The 19,848-nt window shown below is 37.6% G+C and overlaps 2 protein-coding genes across 3 annotated transcripts in view; both read left to right on the top strand.

Annotated features, from left to right (window-relative positions):
- Nucleotides 1-1,614, top strand: part of LOC134673735 (protein tyrosine phosphatase domain-containing protein 1-like) — a 40,423-nt gene extending 38,809 nt beyond the window's left edge. For both annotated transcript variants that reach the window (XM_063531749.1, XM_063531750.1), the window contains exon 13: nt 1,309-1,614. In XM_063531749.1, the coding sequence (XP_063387819.1) occupies nt 1,309-1,614 (306 nt within the window). The remainder of the gene's footprint in view (nt 1-1,308) is intronic.
- Nucleotides 1,615-2,622: 1,008 nt separating this feature from the next.
- Nucleotides 2,623-14,619, top strand: LOC134674210 (anillin-like). Its single transcript, XM_063532269.1, has 7 exons — nt 2,623-2,836; nt 2,908-3,361; nt 5,744-5,869; nt 11,035-11,210; nt 12,931-13,068; nt 14,478-14,555; nt 14,611-14,619. Exons 1-7 carry the CDS (start codon nt 2,819-2,821, stop codon nt 14,617-14,619), a joined length of 999 nt encoding a protein of 332 aa, XP_063388339.1. The 5' UTR covers nt 2,623-2,818.
- The last annotated feature ends 5,229 nt before the right edge of the window (nt 14,620-19,848 follow it).

Below are 19,848 nucleotides of genomic sequence, written 5' to 3'. Positions count from 1 at the left end.
TTTAATATTGATCGACCGTCATCGTCGAACGTCACCCCACGACTGACTACGAATGATCGTTCAATATTCAAGATGGAGGGATCGATCACGTGACCATTCACGTGATCGATCATTACAAATACTTTTTAAAGTATAGTCACTTAACTTATTTAATCTATAAAAATGTATTATAAGTACTAAAAATCTATATAAACCACACAGTATCCTAACAGTAGGTACTTTTACACAATCCTGAAAAAGAAATTACATATAAATATGCATAAAATGGCAAGTATCAAAACTATTTGTCAGTTATTTTAAAGATCATGAATGACCTGCATATTTATGAAAATTAATATATTTTGAATGAATATACTTACCAATTATGTACCGGAGACAAGTTACTTAGGGGGCTTATTAAATAGGTAATTATTTAATATTAAATACAACATCAATACCCGCGAATAGCGGAAATACGTTCCGCGACTTTTTGTAAGTCGATAGTCGGCTTTTAGCCGTTTTCTTCCCGCTGACAAAACCGAACAATGTTAAATATAATTTTCCTTGTGGTTTTATGTACGGTTTTATGGTGTTTTGAAAATATTTTATACATAAAACTTGCGGTTTTTGTTAATAAAAATATACATTGACAGAAGTTTGTTTACTTTTTACAAGACAGGTGTCAAAGGTTTGATTGCCATATAAAATTTAAAATGTTAGTTCCCGTTTCTGCCACGACTCTTCTCTTTCTGCACAGACTCTAACACAGAATAAATAATAGTACTACCGTACAGAAAGGAAGCTTCCTACAAAACCGAAGTTTGACAGCGGTTCAGGGTCGAATCATGCTATCCCTTTCTAATATATGACACTATCCTATCCCTTTCGGCTATTTAGGGTTGTCAAAATTCAAGTGAAAGGAAGTCAAGTGGTGCCAACCCTAATAATTGCTCGGAGCAATGCTGAGCCGAGCGGAGCCGAGTTTGACCGATCTCAGGAGTTTCGCACCCCTGACTATAATGTTAGTGGCGCCATCTAGTAAGGAGTAGCGGTACAAAACAAATAGACGTTCAACTTTAAATCTGTTTGAATGTTTAAAGGTGAAGCCGCTTCAGAACCAATGTCCGGGATACATTAAATTACATATACAAGAGAGGTAGTAAATAATAATAACAATAAATCGAATAACAAACTATATCAATATTATTAGAACACAAGCATCAAATTAAACATGTAAAGCAGTATAATTTCAAATAATAATGTACGCGGTATCACACCAATCTCCAATGAAAAGATCGTCTTACAAAATAAATTAAATTTACATTCCAGGAAGACGTGATTCTCCTCGAGTACCTCCTCCGCTTCGTGACCCGGCTACGCCCTCTAGCGGCCAACAAGAAAGTCGACATCATAAAGCGCCTCGTCGCCTCGCTCACACACCAGACTGTTTCAATGAACGGCCGCTGTCTTCCGACCAAACGCGACTTCCCGCGGCTCCGCGACGGCACCGCGAGTCAGATCGTGAACTTTATGTTGAGATTCGTTGTAGAGTTGCAGAAGGATATGGTTAAGCCTGGGAGAGATGATAGGGATGTTGTTGTGCCTGTGCGGCGCCCAATAAAAGCGTGGAAATAATGTTTGTTTTTATTTCATTAAGTGCCTCCATTTTCAAACTCAAGACCATGTGCCTAAATTTTCTACTATAGGATTTTTAATCATTCACTTTTAAGCGATATCCAGACCGGATGATCAAATCGACCGATTTGATCAGAAATGAAATTGGTGTCAATCACCAATTTTAGATTTATGGTGATATTAGAGCCCTCTAAGTTGGTAAAATGCCCCAGAACGAAAACACTGGCCTCACAAATTGGTATTCTTAATATCGGTAATATCGGTCATTATCGGCGGTTGAATTCGGCGAGCCAAATTGGCGTTTGCGACTGCACGTCCTGATTCGATCGGGCAATTTAATCAGATTGGCGAAAATTTTACTAGTCTGGATACGCCTTTACATTGATTAAGGTTATCGCGTGGTCTACTGCTCACAGAGCTAATAGTATTTTATTGTATCGTATTTATGTAGAACGTGGATGCGTAAAGCCCACTCCAGACTATGCGCGTGAATCGCGGGCGAAGCCGCGAACGCGAGTGTGGAGTCTAGTTCGCTGATATGCGAAATCGACTCCAGACTCGCGTTCGCGGCTTCGCGCCGCGATTCGCGCACGAGTGTGGAGCGGGCTTAAGAATATGCATTAAAGACGGAAATTCGTATTTAATCTTATGTTTTATTTAATGTTCTATCTTGTCGGTATTTTACGTGCTGTGTTTGGACGTGCATGACAATGGCTGTGCACTATGTTTTTTTTAATACTGGCAACCCTTTAGGAGAAGGTCTTGTATGATGTCGCCAACTATAATCGTTATTTATTTCATTTGTATTGTATTTGTATGGTCCTTTTTTCCTGAAAATATTTGTAGTTGAGTTTATTACAATTTATAAATAAAAATCTTACAAACTCTCATAAAATTAAACATTTTTTACATGACTTCGATCCGTTTGTCAATTTATTATTGTTGCAATTTCTGAACGAAACTTATCAATCACGCTTGCGCGCTACCTACCGGATCAGTCGCAAAACATTTCCATTCAAATATTTCGGTTTGTGGTGTCAAATCAAACGCTCAACGGGGAAAGCTTTATTTAATTTGATTCAAAAACTAATTTAATTGATTTCTACTGCTGTAGAACATTATACAAGAAGTGTTATAATTATGTTATTTGTGACCCTAAGTGTTTGAATATAAAGAAGGTTTACAAGTTTATATTAAACTTATCATGGATCCCTTTACTCAGGTAAGTTTCGTTTTATCGGTCGTAGATCTGTGAAGGCCAAGTGATTTTACTTAAAACTGGCTTATTTGCAGCGCATGTTAGAGCGGGCACGAGCCAGACAGGAAAAAATCGACCAGAAACTCGCTAGTTCCGGTCAAACACCTAGACGTAAACCGTTAAGCGAGAACGTTTCTATTCTGAAAAAGGACGTTACGCCGACGAAATCTCCTAGTAAAGGTAGAGATTCTATCTCGTCGCCGAGGAAATCTTCAAGAGAGTCATTGAAATCGGAATCTCCTATTAGATCGCCTAGGAGCAGCAAGGCAGATACAGTAGCAAAGCCTCGAAATGACTTTATAGTGACGAAAAAAGAGTTTGGTACACCTAAACGTGGTAGTGTCAACAGACGAAACTCGGACGTGTCCGTGGAGATTAACATTATGCACAGAAACGACATACAGATTGAGGTACAAGTGGAAGAAAGAGATGCTCCTATTGATGTTGTTTATAATAAAGAGAGTGGAGTGGTTGTGAAAGAAATTGAAGGTGAGTTTATTTGGCTTTATTGTTATTTTTCTTCTTCCTCGTTTCCTCTTGACCAGTAGTGGGCAAACTTTCTTCATGAGGGCCAGAAAGTGTAAGAACTTAGGAGGAGGGCCTGAATTGCAGCAAAAATTTATTTTGATTTGAGATTTTCGTGGGCCAATGCCATATACAAATTATTATGTACATAGGACTAGCGGCGAGCCGGATAAAAACCTTTTGTGGGCCAGTACTTGCCCGCTGGCCGTACTTTGCCCACCACTGCTCTTGACTGAGGGTGGTGACCAAATAAGGTATTGTTCTGTGCCCCAAGGCTCTACGTTCCGCACGATTTTCTGCCATCCTACAAATAGACAGCTGTGTAGATTCCTGTCAGTCACAACCTCCATCCACCATGTTAACTAGAATGCACTTTTCTGCCCATGTGTCCAAAGTAATTAAGGATCCGATGGAGGCAAATAGTTTAAAACCGACACTGGATTTGTTAATTGTTATTATATTTTCGTTTTAAAATATAAAAGTATTCTCTATTGTGTACAATTGCTATTACTTAATAGACAATGCCAGACACAGTTCACAAATTGTACATGTTGCATTGAGATCACTTTTTTCCTAAACACCTTAGAAAATACTTTTTGAAATAAAAATAAAATGTGAAATTAGCTTAGATTATCCATGATTACATTTTTTTAAACCTTACTAAACAACAAAATAGACTAGTCCTTACAGATTTAGTGAATAATCCTTTCCCATCATATTTTCAAGGAATAGTTTATATTCGTCATCCTACTTCAGTAAACCTGAGTACTTCTTGTCATCATCATCATCATTTCAGCGTATATACGTCCCACTGCTGGGCACAGGCCTCCTCTCGTGCGCGAGAGGGCTTGGACTATAGTCTCTACGCTAGCCCAATGCGGATTGGGGACTTCACATACACCTTTGAATTTCTTCGCAGATGTATGCAGGTTTCCTCACCTACTAGGAGTACTTCTTGTATTGTACAATGTCCCTTTTCTTGTCTAACATTACAGAATTTATTCTAAGTTAGCCTTCGTTTTAACTAAGCCTCAAACATTAGCAAAAACATGTCCCCAATAGGAACAATACTCAAGTAAGAAACTTCCTTCTATAGACAATGGATAATCAAACAATACTAATTTCCATGAAATTTACAACATTGGTTCCCGCACTGTCAAAGAAACTTTCAAACAAATTTAACTCTTGAGGAACATGAAATAAAGTCCAAAGTCTGAGTAACCAATAAGTAGGGTCTATCAATTTTATTTCCTTAAAGAGATGCCACTAATATTCGAATATTCGGCAACTACTCGGTATTTGGCCTGTTCAGCCACTCTGCCGATTATTCGGTATTCGGCCAAATATTACGTACTATTCAACCGAATACCGAGTACCGAGTATTTAAGAAGAAAAATTGCTTAGTTGAAGTGCAATCGCAAATCATGATATTTAATATTTTTATTGTATTCTTGGGAAGTTTTCATAAATACAGATATTTTTTGTTAATTTTTGCTTGCATCATCATCATCATCTCTGCCGATAGTGTAGCCGAATATTCGGTATTCGGCCAAAACCACTATTTGTGCCATCTCTAATGTCAATGCTTTTTTGTTTTCCAAAGGCAATTGCCAGGCAATTATAACTCTTATGCTGTAAGGGTATAGGGTATAAGGAATTGAATTACTCATTTTACTTGATAAATAATACCAGAAAACAATTAGCAAATGTTCAATTTAATGAGAAGGCCTCGTTTGTTTGTGTAAACATAATTATTAATTGCTTAAAGAATCTGTATTAAAGTAATTTGCAGTAGTTTGTTTGCACTTGGTTAGTAAGTGGTTGTTGAATGTGAAAAATGGATCCCAGAGGTCAGTTTTCATTGTTTTTATAAGTACCGTATAAATACGGATTTTGGAGTTGTTAGATTTGTTTATACTTACTAAAGTCTTACCATATCTTTGGAGCATGGGGTCTTGGACCTTTGGGAGGCGTATGTGGACTGCGTGGGGCTAAAGCTAACATGCAGAGGCCCTTTAAGACAAGTTTGATGTTATTGAAGTTATTGATATGTTTATATTTGTGTTCATATAATTTTCTGTGTTTGTATTGATCACACATTGACATAGGTAAAGCAAAATGAATAAATTATAAAATATATACATATTTGTAGTTTGTAGTATTTTTTTACATTTTGTTTTTCGTTAATCACAAACCATTATTCAACTAACAGCATAAGATTTAGCTTTTAATTCATATTAAAAAAAATTACGCTCACACAAAATCATAGGTGCAAGCGAACCGGTTTTCGCGACTAAGGGATCAAATAAGGTATACTTATGTAAATTTGGTGGCAATATGTTTCAGATGACACCTCTAAACGTCCGTTGGAGACGAACCTTGATGAAGTGGAGCACAAGACTGAAAAGACCGGCATGAAAAACAACTTGAGGAACAAATCTAGACTGGACCGACTTGGGAACCTATATTCAGGTGAGGCTAGAAGCTGGCCTGTCTCTCTGTTTTACGGCCATTCCACAAAAAAGTTCTACTTTGTTGGGGGCCGTTGAATTAAAAGCTAACTAAACTGCAAAACTTAATTCAAGTCCAAAAAAAGTAAGAAAATGTTGGCACTTTTTACTAGCGCGTCTTGTATTTATGTAAAAATAAGTAAAGTACTTTTTAAATAGTAGGAGTAAAATTACCAATAAATAAATTATCCTAGTGTGATTATTAACGAAAAGGAATTTACTATTTTACAAACAAATTATTGCAGTGGCAACATTGTCTTACTTTTTTTGGTCTTGAATTACGTTTTGCAGTATAAATACATTATTTTACAAAGTTAGTTTTGCAAAGGTACACCGCGCATGTGACACCCCTGGAGTAGCTAGCGTTCATAGGCTACTCTGCTAACCATGAGGCACTGAACTTGTGGCTATTGACAAGGATTAAAAAAAAGTTTAATTTGCTTGATATAATTTTATCAGATCAAAGTAAAATGTTGAATGATGCCATGTAAAAACATTCTAACATTTCTAACAGCCGGATGTATGACCAATAAGCTAAACTCGTAAAAATCAGAAGGATGTGATAAAGGCTGATAGTGTGTGTGCCTGTGTGTGTCACTATGACACTGCTTTCTAAAGACTGAGGGCCTACCGCGAACCACGTTCGAGGTGTCCCTGTCGCACTTGTAAACTCGTACGTAAGTGTAACGGGAAGGTAACACGTCGAACTATATGAAAAGTCGAACGTCGAACTATACCTATCTATATGAAAAGTCTAAATGTAAAGTAGTTACAGTACACCCTAGTTGGGTTACAGTGGCGGCTCGTCAAAAATATTCGCGACAAGCCAAATATATTTTTTAGGGTTCCGTACCCAAGGGTCAAAACAGGACCCTATTACTAAGACTCCGCTGTCCGTCTGTCTGTCTGTGACCAGGCTGTATCTCATGAACCATGATAGCTAGACAGTTGAAATTTTCACAGATGATGTATTTCTGTTGCCGCTATAACAACAAATACTAAAAACAGAATATAATAAATATTTAAGTGGGGCTCCCATACAACAATCGTGATTTTTGACCGAAGTTAAGCAACGTCGGACGGAGTCAGTACTTGGATGGGTGACCGTTTTTTTTTGCCTTTTTTTGCATTATGGTACGGAACCCTTCGTGCGCGCGTCCGACTGGCACTTGGCCGGTTTTTATATGTGCAGCGGCAAAAGATAGAGGGTTATGCTTCGAATGTGCACGAGTGATAAAGAGGAAAATAGAACAAACCGAACGAAGAACTGTAAGGAAAGTCGCTAGAGACCTCATACTATTGTTAGTGAGGATGTTAAGTGCAAACACCTTTTTTTTCTTGATTAAAGCATGAAACTTGGCACAGTTGTTCCTTATATCAAATAAAGCCGATTTCGATCGGTAGCCCGAAGGAGCCCCCCCTCTGGGGCCCGAGAGGGGGGGTCAAAGTACCGCTCCGCCCGGCTTCATTCTTAAAATTCTAACAGGCCCCGTTAAGCTAATAGGTCATATTTGGTATCAATTTCGGATAAATCAATAACGTAGAATTCATTTCTGATATAAAAAAATTGCAATTTGTAGAAAAAATTTTAAAAAAAATTAAAAAATCTAATTTTTCAAGTGTAATATTTATTTTTTATTTAGTATCAAAATTAAACTGCCTGGTTTTTCTACATATAAAAAATATGACAATAAAGCCTATTTAATGCAGATTTTAAAAACGTAACTTGTCCTTACCTTTATTAAAAGAAAATTGCATAAAAAAATCTTATATCGTCTCGCGCGGTGAATATCTTTTTACCGACATCGGCATCGTTATGGACAACATCCGAAGTACACACTCTGGAGACCGATTAAATGTATTGTTTGTTGTTGTAGATCCTTTATAGATCCTATTATAAAGATAGAAAAGTGTACAAATACTATTTTTTATGTGTCGTTCAGTAAAAAAAGGGACCTAGGAATAAATTATCATAGAGCCTCGCGTTTGTATAGAAGCATACTCGTATTTAATTAGTGTAAACCACTCCATGGACTCCATGGTCGCTATTCTCAATGAATAAGAACTGTAAGTATTATTAAATATTTTTATTACATTATACCACACTTTAATTTTGCGACTTGTGTATTAAAAAACAATTCCTTCCCCCGGCACATGAATGCGTACATTTCATCATTCACGTATATAATATATGTCAGTTTCAACCATATTCTGGCCACAGCAGGGTTGTCAGAACAGTTTGGAAACAGTCATCTGCTCCTTGCTTCCATTCCCAAGAAGACAGACTGAGCAAGTTTAAAGAGGAACTAACGTCTGCCCCCAAGCCCCAAACATATAATTCTATCCTGATAAGGCTGCTTCTGTTTCAATAGTCTATTCAAGTAAAGAATTATTTCAGGCATTTTTTTTATTATTTAGCAACGGCTTTATCAGTAAGGTATTCACTTTACAAGGCTATTTCACATATCATCATATGAAGTTATAATAAACTTTTGGCGAATGTTATTTATTAGATTTACTGATATTGCTCTATCCTGTAGGAGCTTGAATCCTTGTATCGGCCAAGCTAAAAAGGGTCTATGCTTAGATCTCACTTTTATACACCATATATTAAATGGGGAACCCGGTTCAAATCCTAGAAGGCATATATTTGTGTTTATCGTGAAAGCTTGTTCCTGAATTACCTATGGATGTTTTGAGTGTATTTATCAAATACATATTATCATATATATATATCATCTAGTCTTATTATCACAAGTCTTATTGAGCTTACAGTATTACAAGGTCGATCGAGAGAATGCTTGGAATACGAGTAAGACTCCTGGTGTTTCAGAGCCCGATAGATATAAGAGTTAAATTTACCATGATGATAAGCTTCACTTATAACCACTGATATTTTAGTGAAACTCATTTCTTTAGCACTAGGTAAATCATTTTGAGACACTATGTTGACAAAACTTCGAAGAGTTATAAGTCCTTATTTATGCCATCGCGAAATTGTGTAGAGAAACATGTTATAAGTAATGTTCCTCGTGAGATTCCGAATACTCCAAGAACCATGAAGAGTCCGATTCATTTCATATGATGGCCCTAGTTGCAGATGCTGTAAAACAGTCATTGCAAGGTATTGATAAGCACAGTAGACATAGACGATGTAGTTATAGCAGCTAGACTAGATTCATGCGTACGCATATTTCCCCAACTACAGGATTTGTGGGCTCACGTTGACACAGTGGAAAACTCAATTATATCACATGTCACTCCATTGCATCCACAATAGGCCAGGGAATTCTATTTTTAAGCCAATAAAATTATCTATTCTGTAAGCTACTTAAATAAACTCTTTTATTTACCCTAAAAGAGTTGAAGTCTTACCCCTGTTTCGAGCATTCAGCTGAAAGGGTAGAAAAAGTGAGTTCGAAACATGGAACCTGTTCAGAGTTCAGCCATGCTACTACAAGGATCCAAGCTCTTACAAGATGGAGCAATAGCGGTGGCTAAAAGCATTCCCCTAAAATACTAAAATGAGATATTATATGTTCGGTAATAAGTGCAATATTGAAGAAGACAAGTTACACCGGGATATTGAAATGAAGAGTTGTATAATGTTATACCTGTTCAAAAGGGAGCCGTATAAATGCCTCATTACGCGCAGTGTACCGTGTGGTTGGTGTTTGGGATCAGACATTAGTTCGTCGTCAAACTTGCTCAGTCCGTCTTCTTGGGAATGGAAGCAAGGAGCAGATGACTGTTTCCAAACTGTTCTGACAACCCTGCTGTGGCCAGAATATGGTTGAAACTGACATATATACGTGAATTATGAAATGTATCCATTCATGTGTCGGGGGAAGGAATTGCATTAATACACAAGACGCAACATTAAAGTGTGGTATAATGTAATAAGTAAGCAGATTAAATAATACTTATAGTTTACTTCTTATTAATAGGGAATATTACTCTGCGTAGGTAGCGCCACTACCACTATCTGTCAATCACTAACATTCTGGGGGTCTGCCGCGAAACAAGAAAATCGAAGTTTCGTTGTCTAATCCCTCTATCACTCTTGCATATTCGATAAAGAGGCAGATAACTTAATTTCGATTTTCGCTTTTACCGATAGGCCCTGGTTAACAAACCGCCTTGATGCATCAATGTCATATTTTATTGTCTGTGAAAACTTGTCAAAAAACAGTTTAAGGTACAGTATGTATAAGTTAGTTTATGAATTTACTAGAGTCGGTAGTGCTGCACTTTGGCGGCAGAACATTGCAGTAATATCCCTTATTGAGAACAGCGACCATGGAGTCCATGGAGTGGTTGGCACTAACTAAATACCTACGAGTATGCTTCTATACAAACGCGAGGCTCTGTGATAATTTTTTCCAAGGTCCCTTTTTTCACTGAACGACACATAAGAAAATATTTGTACGCTTTTCTATCTTTATCTATCTACAACAATAAACAATACTTTTAATCGGTCTCCAGAGTGTGTACTTCGGATGTTGTCTATATCGATTCCGATGTCGGTAAAAAGATATTCACCGGCGCGAGACGATATAAGTTTTTTTTTATGCAATTTCCTCTTAATGAAGATATGTAAAAGTTATGTTTTTAAAATCTGCATTAAATAGGCTTTATCATCATATTTTTTCAATGTAGAAAAACCAGGCAGTTTAATTCTGACAATAAATAAGAAACAAAAATTAAACTTGAAAAATTAGATATTTTGAGTTTTTTTTATTTTTTTCTACAAATTGCTAATTTTTTATACCAGAAATGAATTCTACGTTATTGATTTATCCGAAATTGATACCAAATATGACCTATTAGCTAAACGGGGCCTGTTAGAATTTTAAGAATGAAGCCGGGCGAGCGGTACTTTGACCCCCCCCCCTCTCCGGCCCCAGAGGGGGGGCTCCTTCGGGCTACCGATCGAAATCGGCTTGGTTTGATATAAGGAACAACTGTGCCAAGTTTCATGCTTTAATCAAGAAAAAAAAGGTTCGACCTTTTTTTGTCACTTAGAACCCTAGCTATGTCACGGTGAAGTGACGAAGTGCAAAATGGGTAGGAAATTAAATTTCTTGTCTATACAAGAGCTAATAAAACCGTAACATATATTTTCAGACACCCCAACCCTGTCTTCGCCTATTCACCGCACGGAGCAAGATTTCCACTCGTCCACGCCTCCCAAGGTCCAGGAGACGAAGACCAGACCTAGGGACGGGAAGAAGTTCGGTAGACTCGCCGCTTTGGCTGACCAGATCAACAATTGGGAGGATGATCTGACGCATCATAATATTGTAAGTATTATTTTTAGAGATGCACCGGATATCCGGTTACTATCCGGTATCCGGCCTATCCGGCCATTATTTTACGTTCCGGCCGGATACCGGATAGTGAATTACTATCCGGCCGGATACCGGATAGTAACATTGCTTGATTTCGGAGTAAACTAATTGTTTATTATTTTAAAACAATTTAATCATTCTACTGACTTGCACGCGCACTCATTTCGAACCTAGAAATGAGTCCGCGCGAACGTTTACTAGGAAATAGGTCAAACCTGCAGAATGCGCACCTGAAAAACCGATATGTAGGTATAGTTCCGGTGGCCGAATATTCGGCGGCCGGATACCGGATATTCGGACGATGGTCAGGCCGAATATCCGGTATCCGGTATCTGGCCAAACAACTATCCGTTGCATCTCTAATTATTTTCATCACACCAGGGGCCCCTTTCTCAAAAGCTTGTAACTTGTAATAGGGTGTCACTTTTTGACAGCTTTTGTTAGAAAGGGACTTCCACTTTTTGAGAAACGGGCCCCAGCTCGTAAAGACTCTTGGTACTCCAAAAACTGATAAGAAAGTTGCATTTTATCCATATTTTAAGTGGTTTGCTAATGTATGCTAATAGAATTGACTTTTAACCTGCCCATACGTCAAACCTTGCCAAGCAAAATGAAATTTTATTGTGTCAACACAAAGTTCAAATTAGAATTTAACAGGAGACCTTTTTATACGTCTCTGGGCGGCTAGGGGATATGAGTTTTAAGTGATGATTTTGAATGATAAATACAGGCTGTTTTTTTAATCACCTACAATAATTTACGGGGTGAATATATTAAGAGGCCTCGTGCATGAATTACAAGAGGCAGCATAGGAGCCTCAGATTTTTAGCGCGAAGCGTGAATGTGTCGTTTATGCTTCCGATGTAGCCCACAAGATGGCAGAAGCTACTATGCACAAGGAAACGTACCGACGAGAACGCAGGCACGCGCAGTGAAGATGGCAGCACTTGCTTTGGCAATGCACATGACTACATGTGCACATATGTTTCCGATTCAGGCCACAAGATGGCAGACCCTCCAACGCGCACGGTCCCTATATGTAGTTATACTGAGCAACTTTTACTATTGGACCAACTCCAATATAATAATACCAAGAACTATTAATCCGTCCAAGTCTCTTGGGGTTTTTTTTATTTAAGGGGGTCCCCCACGCCAATGACCTTCGATCTGAATCCCTTAGTTTTCTAATGTTTTTTGTAGCTTATCATATTAACAGCAACGGATTTAAGCAATATAGTATCCCATATTTACTTTAAAGTTCATTGTCTTCGAGATATTTAGCATCAAAGTTGAAGAATTTTAGGCTAAAAAACTGGTTTCTGGCCATAACTTTTGTGTTAATTAGTTTAAAATTAAAACCTTGGACACGATTTTCGAGACTTCAAAGACGAACCCAAATATGTGGATTTCGTACATGTAAGATCCTACACTGCAAACTAGATACGAAAAAAGTGTTTTTTTAGACTGTTTAAAAAATTCATAAAAAAATAAGTATTCATTTTTTTCATAATACGGTGGACAAAACCGGAGATAAAAGATTGAAGAACCGATAACCGTTTGCCTTATAATTGTTGAAAACCTCGGGTAGCCCCTTAAGACTTCAAGAGCGTAAGAACATAACATCGTTAGTCGCATTAAAAGGCATTATCTGACTGACTTTACTTATTTCCAGCATCCCGAACCCACAAAAGAAAAGAAGAATCCAATGATATCCAAAAAGAAGGAGGAACAGGACGCGTCCACCCTCGACATATCCATACACTCCATCAATGACATCAATAAGGCACTGCGCACTGTCAAATCTGACCAGGTATGGTTTTATATAATACAGTATGTATCAGAACGCGCGCGCGCGCGAAGCGCTGGTGGCCTAGCGGTGAGAGCATGCGACTTGCAATCTGGAGGTTCAAACCCTGGCTCGTACCAATGAGTTTATCCGAACTTATGTACGAAATATCATTTGATTTGTCGCTTTTCGGTGAAGGAAAACATCGTGAGGAAACCGGACTAATCCTAAGAAGGCCTAGTTTACCCTCTGGGTTGGAAGGTCAGACGGCAGTCGCTTTCGTAAAAACTAGTGCCAACGTCAAATCATGGGATTAGTTGTGAAGCGGACCCCAGGCTCTCATGAGCCGTGGCGAAATGCCGGGATAACGCGAGGAAGAAGAAGTATGTATCAGAACGAAAGGCAAAGAACGAGACTCATTAATGTTTAGGTCATACTGAGTAACTTTTATTATGGGACCAACTCCGAAAATGCGGAAAAAAAATTGGATGCTTCATACATTTTGCTGGTCTGATGTTGAAATTTCCTATGGGAGAGTCAATTTTTTTTCCGCGTTTTCGGGTTTGGTCCCATAGTAAAAGTTGCTCAGTATGACCTAAACATTAATGGGTCTCTTTCTTTGTTTTGATACATACTGTATATAAAGCATACAAACTCTGGCACACCCACTGTCCCAATAGAAAAGTCGTTTAAATAGAAAAAACCGGCCAAGTGCGAGTCGGACTCGCGGAGGAAGGGTTCCGTACTATTACGAAAAAAATCACGTGTCGTGTCGTGTGGCTCCCATCCCACTTAGATTTTCTTGTGCCAGTCTTTTAATTTTCTCATACGACGCATTATTCCTCATTTGGCTGAGATAGGTAAATCTAGGTTTCCCTTCGCTTGTCTTTTCAATCCTGCCTTCCAGAATGTTTAGGAAAAAGTTGTCATGCCGTATCAGGTGTCCTACCATCATGCCTCTCCTATTTCTTATCTATCTAATATCACAATAAATAATAGTACTAGGTACAGAAGACTCACTCTCTAACAAAACGCGTCTGTTACGATCAGCACAGATATGGCCGCTAGGTGGCGACAGCGCCACGCGCGGCTTATGGCTTTCCCCAAAATTGGGGTGGAACGGATGTACTTTTAGCTACCTGTAGCAAAGCGACGAAATAGCGGAGTGAGCCACGCCTGGTAATATCTTTAAAAGAGCAATTCTTGTATATTTATGTATGTATATTTCGGGGATCTCGGAAACGGCTCTGACGATTTCGAAGAAATTTGCTGAGGGTTTTAACTTTTCAGATGCGATACTTCGATCTAGCTAGGTCTTATCTCTGGGAAAAAGCGCATTTTGAGTTTCTATGTTTTCTGAGCAAAGCTCGCTCTACCAGATGTATTTGTTAACCGTCGCTTTTCTCCTATCATACTCAAAATCATTGTTGCAGACCTCAAAATCATCAACATCGAAAAACACATTTACAAAACCAGGCACTCCGCTGGACAAGAAAATAGTTGCTGAACTGGTAAGTACATAGACAATAGGAATTACTGATTTGTGTACTCGTGTTTTTTTTTCAGGGGTTTTAGCCAGTTATTTGAAACAAAAATTGCGCCAATGCGTTTTTTTCAGTGATAATTTATTTATTCTAATATTTGAAATACAAAATGAATCGTTTTCTTTAAAGGTAAGTTTGGGTTTTTGATGTTTTTTTATTCTTAAGTATATTATATTAATATTTTCTTGTTTATGTTTTTGTTAACTGTTTAGTTTGATTTCAGTTTTTTTAATAATACATTTTAATTGTTCAATGTCAAAGAAATTGGTGACGGCCTTTTAAATTTCTTTCTTTCTTTTAATTTAATTTTAACAACGTATTTTGGAAGGTAGTATAATCAGCAACATATTAAATCACGCGAAATGCTTAAAATTATTAGCACACAAATATTATCCAAGTATTAAGTAGAATATCCTCGTGCCGCCCAATGTACATTAGGATGTACACTCAGTTTCGATGGAATGTCAACCGTAATAAAAAAAAAGTGGCTCTGACATACGGACGGACAGACACACAGACATGACGAATCCATAAGGGTTCCGTTTTTTGCCATTTGGCTACGGAACCTTATTAATGTAGGTAGCATTTCATCTGTAAAATTTTCGTACAAATGAAATTCAACCTAATTGAAAATACAACAAGATTCTAACTTCCTTGGCTATAGTTATAATATTTTGTATGGTAGGCGGTACGAGGATAGAATAGAAAGAGATGTGAAAAGAGTCATATAATCTGGCAAACACAACTTGTGAGTGAGTAAGAGCCAGGAAAATTATACTCATCCCTTTCTTTTGGGTGCTAGTACTAGCGTAAGACAAAGACAGTATGATTATCTCTGTGTATGTTTGAAATGAGACAATCCTGGGCCAAACTTTACTAAGAAGACAAAAATATAAACATCACAATATGAGACTATAATCACTGAGACAATATGCTTCCACTGTGTAGATCATTTTGGGCATTTCCTTAGTGGATTAATTTCTGCTGCTATTATGCGTTTTTCCGCTTTATTATGAACGGATCTTCAGATAATTATCACCCTTGGTAGGATTCATAAAATGGGAACAAATCTTTAATACATTTTTTGGAAAAATAGGCGTTGTTTATTTGAAGTAGATTCAACATAACCATTTAGTTAAAATAATGTTGAAGTTTCTGTTACAATAGGGTGAAAATAAAAAAAATATAACTACATAAAGTGTCATTATATGGAAATTGTCTCTGAATGATGAATTAACTATAAAATTTTAATATATTTAATATTATTTTTGTTATGGCCTAACGAACGCCTGCGAAAATGTAATATCAAAATTGTTTAATAAACATATTCTTTTCTCTGCAGGCGCTCAGAATTGTAGACAAAAATAACTGTGCTCGCTGTGTTTTTTTTTTAAATTTATTTAGGAAACAAACAGTCACATACAAACACACAGTTACAGTTTTATTGTCTCTAAGGCGGTCTTCTCAATGAATATGGATCTGCACGCCATTCGGGTGTGCGAGCGGGACTTCTATATACGTGGACATCGCTGTCTCGTTCTCACATCGAAGGGCTGTGCGGATCCGCACGAAAATTATAACCGCTTAATTTGTGATCATTTTAATTAAATTCAGTACGTCAAACCTTTTGTGGTGGTATCCAAAATATCCTATTCTTCATGGTTTCTTACCAAGGGTGATAATTCAAACTAACCTCTAGCCGCCCAGAGACCTATAAAAAGGTCTCCTGTTCCATTCTAATTTGAACTTTGTGTTGACAAAATAAAATTTCATTTTGCTTGGCAAGGTTTGACGTTTGGGCGGCTAGAGGCTAAGATCAGACCACTAACCCTTCTTCCTATGGTTGGTACGGTGTGGGCTATAAGTATTCTAAGCTAATTTTTGTTGTAATTTATATCAAAAGTTACTTTTCAGCGCGATTATTATTTAGGAATTTGGCGTAGTTGCATATTTTTGCGTGCTTCGAAATTAAATATGAAGACAATTATATAGGACTATTTTCGCTCTTTATATTTAGTTTAATAGTTACTTTGCGGAGGATCGGGTTACGTTATAATTGATAAAATTTAAGGGGCCCACTGATTAACAGTCCGGCGGACGGTATCGGCCTGTCAGTTAGAACAAAATTTTGACAGTTTCGAACAACTGACACGCCGTCCATACCGTCCGGCGGACTGTTAATCAGTGGGCCCCTTAACTTCAACCATGTTAGAAAGTAACCATGTTACTTGTTATTTTCCTTGTATTTCATCAAAATATCGTCGAAATGTGATACAAAAAAAAACCGTTTAACAAAAAACTCCCGTATCGTGCATACGATTATCCGACTGACCCACAGACCTTCTAACTTTCTCAACCTCCTATATCACTAAACACATCAATGCAAAAGCTACCTTACGTCTACTAGTTAAAGTTGAAAATACAAAGAATGAATGTTAAGATGTGATGTGTGGGAAAGTTATGAGAGGAGCCTTGGACGAGTGATTTGCGTATCGTGCTTGGTACCCGCCTCGCGCTTGTCCTTTGGAAGTACTACGATTTGTGAGGACAGAGGAATTAATGGAGTAGTTTTTTTTTTCTAATTAAGTACTGTACAGTCGGGAGTCGTGGAAGACAAGGGGAGAGGCCTTTGCCTAGCAGTGGGACACCTTAATGGGCTAGCAAAAAAAAGTACAGTCGACGTCAAAGATATGTTTAGGTACACTTTTCTTTTTACAAAGGAGTAAGGTGCAAAAGTGTATACATATCTTTGACGTCGACTGTACACTAATTGTTTGGAACAATCTGGCAGTGCTAAACTGTAACAGAAATCACCTGGAAAAATCAACAGTTGTCCGTTTATTTTTAATTTTTATGGTACAGCCACCTGCAAAAATATGTTATTCTTCGAAGGCTGCAAAAATATGTGACACGCTCTTATGGCTCTACAAATAAAACCGTGTCAGATATTTTTGCAGCCTTCGTTGTGTAACATATTATTGCAGGTGACTGTACATATTTCATTCGTAAGTTTTCTGTAAGACTCTATAATGAAACAGACTGAATCCGTGGTATAATTAATACTGTATAAAAAGCCTTTAAAATCGTTTTTTGATAAATTATATGGTTTCCCGTTTGTCTTGGAATGTCCAGATTCTCTGGGCAGTAATAGTTCGTCGTAAATAAACTGCCCTAAGTCCTAAGTCGCGGCAAACTTAGCGTAGACGAAATTTTACAGTCGAACTATACATGAACATTAATCGTTAAAAAAAACAAGAGCAGTTATATACACGCATCAGCTTTCAGCTGCTAGTGTATTAATAGTACATTGTGCAACATGGGGCGTAAGTTGAATATTGCAAACGAGAGTAAGTTAAATCGGGGCGGCTTGCCGAAGCGATTTATAGTCTTTATAGACTCGAGTTTGCAATGAGAACGCTCTTTCTATAACTTCCGCTAAACCTGCATGCAACTCCACATTTACTGAGCGAGTGTGATGAAATAGTACATTGTGCAACATGGGGCGTAAGTTGAATATTGTGCCGGAGCGATTTATAGACTCAAGTTTGCAATATTATTACGCCCCGAGTTACACACAATGTTTTTCATCACACTTGCCATACAAAAATTAAGTATAAAGACAAAAAACTGTTAACTTATGGCACTAGAAACCTCATAACTCCCTAGGGAGAACGCTTTTTCTATAACTCCCGCTAAACCTGCGTGCAATTCCACATTTATTGAGCGAGTGTGATGAAAAGAATATAACAAGGGTAGGGTGGTCTAAGGTAGGGCAATATTCTGTGCCTTAACCTTTTTAATTTAATCCTTAGAAACATGTTGACTCCACGTATTTCCGTATGCTCCAAAACCCGTATCGATAGCAGCTAACGACAATTTGAGATGTCGCCCGCATTGAATACTAAACCAACTATTGTATATTTTGTCAGTTGGAAAAATACTACGTTTTGTTATTCATATCGTAGAGATCTTTAATAACATTTTTGATACTATGTTGCATTGGGATGGCTTCGAAAACGGGTAATTCTGTTTCCCATGCGAAGTGACCTCGTTTTTATTGGTTCTGTGTGTATTTTTTGTGCTTTTCTATAACTTGAAAAATATGACGTCATTTAATCTCTTAGTAACTTCCAAGAACTGTGTGTTTATTTAAAAAGATTTCCTTGTTTAGTTTAGTTTCTGGATCGATTTTCCTTAATTTTATACAAATTAGTAGGTATTTGTTTGTTATTTCCTCATGTTTAACACGAGTTTTTCAAATAAGTTTTAATTTAATTAACCCCTCTTATTGTGGGTTCAATCCTGGGTTGTGGTGTATGGGTAAAGCAGAATAAACCTTCTAAAAAACCGGGCAAGTGCGAGTCGGACTCGCGCACGAAGGGTTCCGTACCAAAAAGCAAAAAAAAAAAAAAAAAAGCAAAAAAAAAACGGTCACCCATCCAAGTACTGACCACTCCCGACGTTGCTTAACTTTGGTCAAAAATCACGTTTGTTGTATGGGAGCCCCATTTAAATCTTTATTTTATTCTGTTTTTAGTATTTGTTGTTATAGCGGCAACAGAAATACATCATCTGTGAAAATTTCAACTGTCTAGCTATCACGGTTCGTGAGATACAGCCTGGTGACAGACGGACGGACGGACGGACGAACGGACGGACAGCGAAGTCTTAGTAATAGGGTCCCGTTTTACACTTTGGGTACGGAACCCTAAAAAATGACTAAACATTCGGTTAGCTTTATCTCGGGCAGGTTATCATACATACTGACGAAGAGGTTAAAAAACTTACATATTATACAGCGCTTTTTCAGTGTTTATTTTATCCTGTTGCAAAACTTCTTCGATATTTTCTACATAAAATTTAAAATCATTTATTTACAAACAAGATATATACAGTGGTATTACTTAAAGAAGTTAATAACTAGCTTAAATCTAAAATATGCCCTTGAGGCATAGGCCTAAAACTAAATAGTTCCCAGATAAAAAAAAATGATACAGGTAGCTAAAGGTACATCCGTTCGACCCCAATTTTGGGGTTTGCCAAAAGCCGCGCGTGGCGCTGTCGCCACCTAGCGGCCATATCTGTGCTGATCGTGACAGACGCGTTTTTTTAGAGAGTGAGTCTTCTGTACCTAGTACTATTATTTATTCTGTGGTTATACGCTAGTCTAAAGTAGGTACTCGAAAGGCCAAAAGACACATTCCTTCAAGTCTGACCAGTCACTACTCCTAACCACTTACCATCAAGACCACCATTTCCT

Source organism: Cydia fagiglandana, chromosome 19 (assembly GCF_963556715.1).
Source record: "Cydia fagiglandana chromosome 19, ilCydFagi1.1, whole genome shotgun sequence".
NCBI classification, from domain to species: domain Eukaryota; kingdom Metazoa; phylum Arthropoda; class Insecta; order Lepidoptera; family Tortricidae; genus Cydia; species Cydia fagiglandana.
This window is presented reverse-complemented; position numbering and strand designations above follow the sequence as displayed.

Coding starts and splice junctions, on each gene's coding strand:
- LOC134674210 (XM_063532269.1), top strand. Junction 3,362..5,743: donor GGTTGTGAAAGAAATTGAAG/GTGAGTTTATTT, acceptor AATATGTTTCAG/ATGACACCTCTAAACGTCCG. Junction 13,069..14,477: donor GCACTGTCAAATCTGACCAG/GTATGGTTTTAT, acceptor TCATTGTTGCAG/ACCTCAAAATCATCAACATC.